This window comes from Sphaeramia orbicularis, chromosome 2 (genome assembly GCF_902148855.1).
Source record: "Sphaeramia orbicularis chromosome 2, fSphaOr1.1, whole genome shotgun sequence".
Classification (NCBI taxonomy): domain Eukaryota; kingdom Metazoa; phylum Chordata; class Actinopteri; order Kurtiformes; family Apogonidae; genus Sphaeramia; species Sphaeramia orbicularis.
In genome coordinates this window covers 1365924-1375736 of record NC_043958.1, presented here as the reverse complement: position 1 = coordinate 1375736, position 9813 = coordinate 1365924, and the positions used below count along the sequence as shown (strand labels likewise).

Genomic DNA, 9813 nt, shown 5'->3' with positions numbered 1-9813 from the left:
TTCAGATTGTGGATTCTCAATTAAATATGAAAAGAACAAATGATACATGAATTCCCATCATTCGGTAAGGCAGCTGTTGCACTGCATTATGGGATCTGTAGTTTGTGTGTTATCAGCGCTTCATATCACCGAGCCATAAATAATCCTACTATAACGGACGTTCTGTGTCCGGCGTGTCTTTGTCCGACACGTGTCCCAATGCTGCAGCACGGGAGGGTGTACGGGTGCAATGCCGCTGTTGCAGCACGGGAGGGCACTATTGTACAATGGCACCACGGGTACAATGCCGCTAGTAATAATAATAATAATAGTAATAATAATAATAATAACAGACACATAAAATGATCTTGCAGGCCGGATATAATTGTACACGGGGCTGAATGTGACCCGTGGGCCTAGAGTTTGACACATGCTTTAGAGCACAGGTGTCAAACATGCGTCCCGGGGCCCAAATCCAGCCCACCAAAGGGTCCAATCCAGTCCACGGGGTGAATTTGTCAAATGCAAAAATTACACTGAAGATATTAACAATCAATGGCATCGAAATCATTTTAATTCAGGTTCCACATACAGACACATACAGTCCAATTAGATTTCAACTGGGTCAGAACCAGCAAAATATGATCAGAATAACCTATAAATAATGACAACCCCAAATTTTCTGTTTTTTTTTGGTGTAAAAAAGTAAAATTACATGAAAATGTTGACATTACCAAACTATACATTTATAAAAAAAAACATGGATAACCTGAACAAATGGAAATGTCTTTAGAAAAGTTAATGCAATTTGACCAATATTCTGCCTGTTACTAAATGTTTAGTGTGGTTGTAACGCACATGTGTAAATGATAAACTGATAAACTGAGGCAGAATAGTGTTTAAATTGCACTTGTTTTTCTTAAGACAATTCAAGTTGTTCATGTTATTCAGATTCTTAAGGAAACTTTGCAGATGGAAACCTGATCAGAATAGAATTTTACTTTTTTTCACTGTTATTATTTTCCTGCTCCGGCCCACTGCAGATCAGACTGGGCTGAATGTGGAACTGAACTAACAGGAGTTCGACACATATGCTCTAGAATGTCCATCAGACCAGAACAGGACAACATTCTGAACCCAGTGCAACAGTAATGTTTCGTATCTGAAATTGTCTGATTTTTCAACACATCAGGGGAAAACCTGCATCAGAGTTCACCAAAAATAATGTTGGAAAGTGCATCAACAGCGCCTCCACCTACAAAATATTAAAAATCCAGTCCCAACATGAGGTCGATGAAGATAAATCAGATGCGATTGACACATTTATCAGGTACAGATGCGCAAAAAAAAAAAAAGACTCTCGGAACCGAACCCTGAACCAACAGGAAGTCGACCATGTTGGTTCGTTGGTTTCAGGCTCCTCCTATAGAATTAACTCACGTGGTGTTGGATCGCATTAGCGTGATCTAAAGACATTCGTAACAGACGCTCGTCAAATACTGTCCAATCCTTAAACTTTATCAGTGGCGAATTTCGATGCTTTTTCACGAAACAGAAAGTAGTTGCAACCTGGACGTAGATCATCTGATCTGGCCTAAATTTGTCATGTTTGATTAGAATCCGGACCTGAACAGATCTACACAACAATACGGTGGTAAAGTCATAGCGCCCCCCCACTGGTGGAAGAAACACGCAACATGATCAGAGCTGCAAATATTAACTGATTTACCACCTAGAAAATGAATCGTAAAGTATTTTCATTGGTTGCAGACGCAAAAAATAAATGAAATAAACTATGGATGAATGGATAAAATAATTATCTAGATCAAATTTAGTTGCCGCCCTATACATGACACAGTTACAGTTATAACATAAGGGGTAAAAACTCTCACCCAGACATTGCCACTTGCAGCTTTACTTCCACTCTGTATTTCAGTTTAGACAACAAGCGACTTCTGATTCCGTCTTCATATTTATTGGACAATAAATAGTTCAGTGACAAGGCCAACAGGATGCTGATACAAAATTACAGACAAAGGTGACCAGAACAAATAAACTGAACACATAGCAGCGTATTTACATTGGACTATTTTTACAAAGAGCCGATACAGAAACTCGTAAATAAAAAGTAGCATATGTACAGTTTACCACACAACGATACTGTTACAGGTTTACTGTCCAATTCAGCGTCCAAACACCGGCATTTACAATATGTACATATACGTTCCAACTTCCTATCGTAACCCAGTCGACAGAATAAAATGATACCATTGTACATTTCTGCAAGCACATATCGCAATAATCTAATGTTAACATTTCTGAACCAACAATACAATTCAGGGTACATGTATATCCACATATGTGTAACAAAAGTTATAGGTTTTTATGTTTTTGTTTAAAGGGATACCGTAAGTCTGAGAAAACATGACTGAAAATGTCTGAAGTAATGCTTAAACCAATCTGGATCTTTTCCTAACCCTAACCCTCTTAACTGGCAATTATATTTACCGCAACGCAGGTTTGAATTGTGGTAAATATCATTAGCGTTTTATCAATATTTGCTATATTTTATTCTGTTTAAAAACCTAAAACATTGCACTGTTTCCAGGAAAGTTTGGTAAATATAAACACAAATCTGGATTGTTAGCACCAAAAATCAGCCACGAAACTTGAAAGAAAATAATTGTTGAACATTTATCATGATGTGAGCGACCGCTAACCCTAAATACCTAAATAAAGTAGGACGTCATAACCTAACCTACAAACGGGTGTGAAAAAACATCAAATCCAGTCAATCCAGTTTCTAGCATTAAATTTCTGGATTTTTGTCAACCTACCATCCAGCACTCCGACCTCCTGCCGATTGAACTATTTTAAAACAGCATCACATTCTTCAAAGGCGAGTAACGCTGAGGTTACGCGTATGTTTTGTTTCCTGAAATGTCCAATGGCTACATCTTTTACTGGTGATTGAGCTGTGCAACACATCATCCCACTGGGTCATGACCTGCTCTTAATCCTGGAAGTCTTCCCGACAACCTTGCCTTGCTCTTTCTTCACATCCTTTCGTATGTTACCTATCCCAACACTCAACCCAAGGTCTCTGATGTGGACGCGAACGTTGCCGAAGTTCCTCGGCCATGAGGCATCCAACTTAAAGGTCTTAGGTCCTAGTGTTTGGGTTTCCAATGAACTAGCTTCTCTTTTTGTTTCCGTGCTGTTCTCAACTTGCCGCTTCACTCCCTTGCGTTCCCAAATGTTTGCATCCGCTGTAGAGTCCGACTTCGAAGAGCAGCTGATTGCAGCGTTCTTACTTCTCAGTCGTTGAGGTTCCCAAATGTTACCATCCACAGCACTGCCGTCATTTGTGGAGACTAAAACTGCTCCGTTCTTTCCACCCTGATTTTGTTGTTTCCAAACGTTAGCGTTCACTTTCCCGTTAGAATTCACAGGATTTCCAGTGGTTTTACTTCGCAGTCGCTGTGGTTCAGGGTCCACCTTGGCATCAGAGGTCACAGTATTTGTGGTCACGGTGTTCCGACTTCGTAATCGCTGTGGTTCCCACATGTTAGCACCAGTCGTTGTGTCAGGAATGCTGCTGGAGGTTTTGTTTTTGTGTTGTTGCGGCTCCCAAGCACTAGAGTCTAGTTTAGAGTCTGGATTATTCAGTGCCGTGGTCTTGCTTCGTAGTTTCTGTGGTTCCCATATGTTTGCGTTCAGTATAACACTAGGATTTGCAAGAGAAGGAATATTTTTATTTCCTTGCGGATGTGATTCCCATGTTCTAGCATCGATTTTGGTTTCCGTTTTCGCTGGTTCTGCTGTAGAACTTCCCAGATTTTTAGGCCCTTGCACCAAGGCCGCACTTCTGTCTTCCAAACCTTTGTCGACTTTAGTGCCAGGATCCGCTGTTCGGCTGTTCGGTAATGACACCGGAATATGTAGCACCGGTGCAGGTGATGCCGGTGGGGGTGGTGTTGCTGGAGGAGAAGCTTCCATTGAATCCCAGCGACTGTCCACAAATTCCAGGGAAGATCCGAGCATGCCGGCCAGCTCCGGGGTGGCCTCCACCAGCTCCAGAGGATCCTTCACATCAGGCCGGAAGGAGGCCAGCTCCTGCTCGTCTGGACCGGTCAGAAGCTGCGACAGCGACGCCTGCCGATAGAACTCGTCCTCTGGGATGGACTGCACGTTGAGCTGCGGGAAAAGCCGCCGAAAAGACTTGGACGTCATCCGAAGACGACCAAGGACATCGGAAAGGAGGAGCCAGTTCCTGGGACTGAAGGAAGAAAGACAGAAGGACAAAAGATTGTTATGTGAAGTGTTATGTTGAAGAATTCGGCTCATTAAGCAAAAAAGAATCACTTTCATCACAAAATTCAGTTTCTTTTCATTTAAATTAAGAAATAAACTGGGATTTGACCAGAAATACCGTAGCTGTCCCTGTTAAATGCAACATCTGCACAGAATGCTGCAAAATTTGGCACCGATGATCAACTGGATAAACTGTAAAAATTTTAGTGGCCAAAGGTAAAAGGTCTTTGGGACGTCACAGATTATTGGTCATTACGGATAACTACGAGAATGATTCCATTGTTGCATCTTTTCCGTCTTATTCTAACTTTTTTGTCTTGTTGCGAGTTTTTTGTCCTGTTACGTCTTTTCCATCTTAATCTCTTTTTTATCTTGTTGGGTCTCTTTTGTCTCGTTCTCTCTTCCGTCTTTTTTGTCCTATTCCGTCTTTTTCATCTTGTTGCGTCTTTTTCATCTTATTCTGCCTTTTTTTGTCTTATTCTGCATTTTTTTTTCTTGCATCTTTTTTGTCTTATTCCGTGTTTTTCCATTTCATTGCGTCTTTTTCGTCTTATTCTGCATTTTTTTTTTGTCTTATTTCAGGTTTTTCGTTTTGTCTTTTTCATCTAATTCCACGTTTTTTGTCTCATTTCGTGTTTTCGTTTCATTGTCTTTTTTTTGTCTTATTTCGTGTTTTTCATTTCGTTGCCTCTTTTTTCGTCTTATTCCGTGTTTTTTATTTCATTGTATCTTTTTCGTCTTATGTTGTGTTTCTCATCTCGTTGCGTCTTTTTTTGCCTTATTTCATTGTTAAATGTGACTCCACCCCCAGTGTGAGACGTCTTTTATTCTGACTTTAACTCTCCCGGTGTTGTCCACGCCTTTCCGCCAGTGTTGATGTTATTGATTCACGGCGCCTGTTGATGTGTGTCAAGGTTAAGGGGAAGTGTAATGCACACACACACACACACACACACACACACACACACACACACACAGAGGACAAGGCCACATGTTGCCGTTGGAATGTTAAACAAGCCAATGTGTGTGTGTGTGTGTGTGTGTGTGTGTGTGCCTGTGTGCGTGTGTGTGCATGTGCGTGTGTGTGTGTGTGTGGCCTTGTATCAGGAGGACACATTAATACAACATCACACACAAGGGAGACGAGAAACAGAGAGGAGGAGAAAAGCGACAGGGGAGGAAGACCGAGTGGAAGCCAATTAGCCGCGTCGCCACGGCGATGCAATCCTCGTTAACGACCTCGCCGTCTGCGCTGCCTTTATCACCCCCCCTCCCCTTTTTCTTCTCCGCCGAGGATCTTTTTTCTGTCTCTCACATTACCCTTCATCCTCCTCTGCCGTCGCCTTCGTTTCTAAGCTGCTTCCACCGCCTTAATTAGACCAAGTGTGTGTGTGTGTAAGTGTGTGTGTGTGTGTGTGTGTGTGTGTGTGTGTGCGTGCGTGTGTGTGTTTGTTCAACGCCAACAAGGAAAAGGGTAGTTTTGAGGAAATTTCTTAAGGGGCGGAGCTTGGTGCTGATTGGTGGAACACATTCATGCAAAAAAGATGCATCCTACTGCGTCATTTTCATTGGTTTCTTATCAAGTTTTTTTGTAATTTTTGTCGAATCGTGTCCGTTTCATCCTGTTGCATCTTATCTTTTTTGCATCTTTATGTAATTTTTATCTTTTTTATTTTATCTCTTTTTTTCTTATTGCGTCGTAAGTCTTTTTAACAGGCTTTGTCTTTTTCGTCTTGTGTCTTTTTTGTCTTGTTGCGTCTTTTTGATCACCTCTTTCGTCTTCTTGTGTCTTTTTTTTTGTTCATTTTCTGTCTAGTTCCAGACAGAGCCCCTCACTTCACTGAGAAAACATCCATGATCTGCTTCTTCTGCAGACGCTGCTTCTTTTTCTGCTCTGCCTAGCTTTCTGCCTATATATTTACATATATAAATACATTTGTATAATAGTCACAGCTAAAATACAACTACCAATGAACTAGACAAACTGGAAAAATATGGATAAAAACAGTGGAAAAAAAGCCACAAAAAACTGCAAAATTCGGCAAAAACACACAAGTAGAGCACTCCAAAACAGCACTATCATTATGATGTACAATTATTTAGAAGAATTCACTGCAAAAACAATGCTGCTAAAAGTACTAAAAATCTTCCATCTCTCTCTCACTGACTGCACTCTGCTGCTCTCTGCTCCACCCACTTCCACCCCTCCCCCTTGGCCAGTGCAGGCCTCTACTCTAATGTGTGATATAACAAACAAAAGCTCTGACCCTCTGCTTTCAGATGCCTTTTGGAATTTGTCAATAGTGCAAGCGCTTCAGGACTTCTGCTCATTTGAATGATGACGGATCCACAAATACGATGTTTGCGATCATCTTGAAAGGCTTATCAAACCCCGTTGAGGCTCCGCCTTTTTGAGTCCCGATCAACGCCTCCGCCCTTCTGTTCGATCACTCTTAGACAGTTGTTGGTAGACTCACCCCTGACACAGCGACACCTGGATGTTGTAACACGGCAGCAGCGGTCGGTCGGACAACTCGAACTCGAACACCTCCCTCCTGGCTCGTTGTTCCACGTCGTCGTCCTCATGTTCGTCCTCCTCCTCCTCCTCTGGCCCCGGAGGGTCGGCCAAGATGTTGTAGACCTCCCCTTCGTTGGACGTCTCTGCACAGTCACCAATTAGATCTGGGTTAATAATTGGTCCTCCTGTTGCGCTCATCATTTACTGACACATTTTTAGTCCAAACTCATCGACTCCACTTTAGTTCTGGTTCAGGTCAGTTTTATTTCACTTCCCGTTCATTTAGCCCTGTGTGTTTAGTCCCAGTTGTTCATTTCTGGTTCTCGTATCATTTGTAACCAACTCCGACTTCAGTTTTGCATGAGTTGGAACATGATTGGCCCTTGTGGCGTTAGTCCAAAATTGCTCTTTTGTCAGTTCTAGTTCCTTTCATTTCTTTACTTCTAATTGCTTAAATCCAGATGGTTTGGCCCAGATTTTTAGGTTTGAACCAAACTAATTATTTTAATCCAAACTTAGCCCAACCCTTTTGTTAGCATTAATTCTTGCTGCTCTAACAAATGTGACATGTTACGCAAAATTGTTAGTTATCATTTAAGTATGGAAGCAAATGTGAGTCATCAGACACTGAATGGTTGTATTTTGCAATAATTTTTTTTGAATGGTTGTATTTCATAATTTGAATTTTTTTTATAGTTGATTTTTTTTTAATTATTGGATTTTTACACAGTTTCATATTCTGAATTCAATTATTAAAAAAAAGTTTTTTAAGTCAATATTCTCAAATACAGGGTGTTTCAAATTCAATCTAAAAAAAATGCGATATAACATCTTGACCAGACAAAACCAATGAAGTACCGAGAATATTGAATTTTTATTAATAACTGAATTGAGATTATGAAACTATGTGTAAAAATTCAACTATTCAAAAAAAAATTCAACTATAAAAAATTCAAATTGTCAAAAAGATTATTAATGCTCTCCTTGCTTCTGTGTGTGTGTGTGTGTGTGTGTGTGTGTGTGTGTTGTGAACTCACCACACACTGAGCTGCCGTGGAACTCCCAGTAGATTCCCGGGTCGCCGTCGGCCCGCCCCTGGAGGTCGGACAGATAGTCTGCAGACAGAGGGGGAGGCGGCTTAGTGGTCAATCAAAGAGCCAGCCAATCAGAGAAGACGGAGGCGACCAGATGAAAACAATAGAGCAACATGCACACAGACACACACAAACACAAACAGACACACAAACACACAGACACACACAGAAACACACACAGACACACACAAACACACAGACACACACAAACACACATGCACACACAAACACACAGACACACACAAACACACATGCACACACAAACACACTATGCGCTGCAGTCGAGCCGGTTCCATCTAAACACAAACACTGTGTGTCTGTGTGTGTATCGTGTAGTGTTGTGCGTCATTGGATGTGTCGTTGTGCATCTGTGTGTGTCTGTATGTGTCACTGTGTGTGCTGTTGTGCGTTATTATGTGTCGCGCATCTGTGTGTGCATTGTTGTGTGTCTGTGTGTTTTGTGTATCCCTGTGTGTTTGTATGTGTATTTATTGTAAAATCACTGACTTTGTTGCCAACACTCATTGGATCAGTCCCCGCCCCTTACCTTCCAGAAAGGTTTCCATGGTAGCGCTGTGGGTCATGTTGATGGGTCCGCGTCCAGAGTAGGAGGTGAGGGTTGGATCGGCGCCACAGGCCAACAGGAAGCGCACCACCTCCACGTGGTCATTCTCCACCGCGTCGTGCAGTGGCCTGACCACAGACAAAAAAAAACAATAACCAACCATATAATGAAGTAAACGGTGTCCCACAGGGCTACATGTTCGCTCCTCTTCTGTTTTATGTGTTTATATACGCATACGATGCATGTGTCGACTTTATGTTCACCATAACCTGAGGATTTAGCACTCGCTCGTGGTAAACTGGTACCTGGTGCCGTCCTGAGCGCTGCAGTTGACATCGGCTCCGTGCTCCACCAGGTGGCGTACGATGTTCAACCAGCCGCGGGAGCAGGCCTCATGTAGCGCACAATAGCCGGCGTTGTCCCTGTGGTTGACGTCACAGATCCGCCGCTCCAGACAGTACAGGACCACCTCCTGCATGGAAGAACAAAGGAGCGACTAATGAGAGCCGAGCCTTTGACCTGACATCAACCAATCTGTAAGTAGTTATTGTTGCGTTACCATGACAATTCGCCCAATCACAGCCTCAGATTCACATTTGATCAGTTTACACGCTTTAATATGAGTCAGATCTTTTACTGATGAACTTCTATGTTGTTTCAATTTTTTGTGTTATTTTTGTACCGTTGTGTTGTTGTGTGTCTGTGTGTGTTGTTTTTGTTGCGTGTCTGTAGTCCATTGTGTCATTGTGTGTCGTCCATGCACTGTCGCGTACCCTTGTGTGTGTCTGTGCGTGGCGGTGCGCATCGTTGTGTTGCCGTTGTGTGTCAGTGCGTTGTCGTGCGTCGCCGTGCATCTGACGGCTTCATTTGCACACTGAGCTCGTTAACTCCGCTGCTCGGCAGCGGGCGGCGGCGGCGGTGACACTCTGACAGCCGCTGTCACACTGTGCATGAAATATTCAGACTGTGTGTCGCCGTGGAGGAGGACGAGGCGTCGCCTGCACCATTGACAACACGCCGACACGGCAAAGTGTGAAGGTGAGTGTGTGTTTGTGCGCCGACAAAACCCTCATCCGTCGACTGAATTTCAATAAAGGGACCTGAACGGAGCGACTCGCCGATGTCACGGTGATGTCACAGTTCAACTTCTGCTCACATCATCAAACAGCGGAGAGGGTCACGCCCAATCCGATTGGCCCTCGACAAATCCGAAACCAGACCCTGAAACCGATCATCGATCAATAAAATTCACCTGAATCGACAACTAATCGATCGATCATTGAAGGTCTAATGTACAGGTTTCAAACATGCAAAAACAAAAAAAATCTTCAATTAAGTAAAAA

The 9813-nt window shown here is 42.6% G+C and overlaps 1 protein-coding gene across 1 annotated transcript in view; it reads right to left on the bottom strand.

Annotated features, from left to right (window-relative positions):
* Window positions 1-1938: 1938 nt before the first annotated feature.
* LOC115436180 (BCL-6 corepressor-like) overlaps window positions 1939-9813 on the bottom strand; it is a 47932-nt gene continuing 40057 nt past the window's right edge. Inside the window, 5 exon segments of the mRNA XM_030158947.1 lie at window positions 1939-4258; window positions 6771-6954; window positions 7849-7926; window positions 8453-8598; window positions 8776-8942. Coding sequence (XP_030014807.1) covers window positions 2980-4258; window positions 6771-6954; window positions 7849-7926; window positions 8453-8598; window positions 8776-8942 — 1854 coding nt within the window. The 3' untranslated portion in view covers window positions 1939-2979.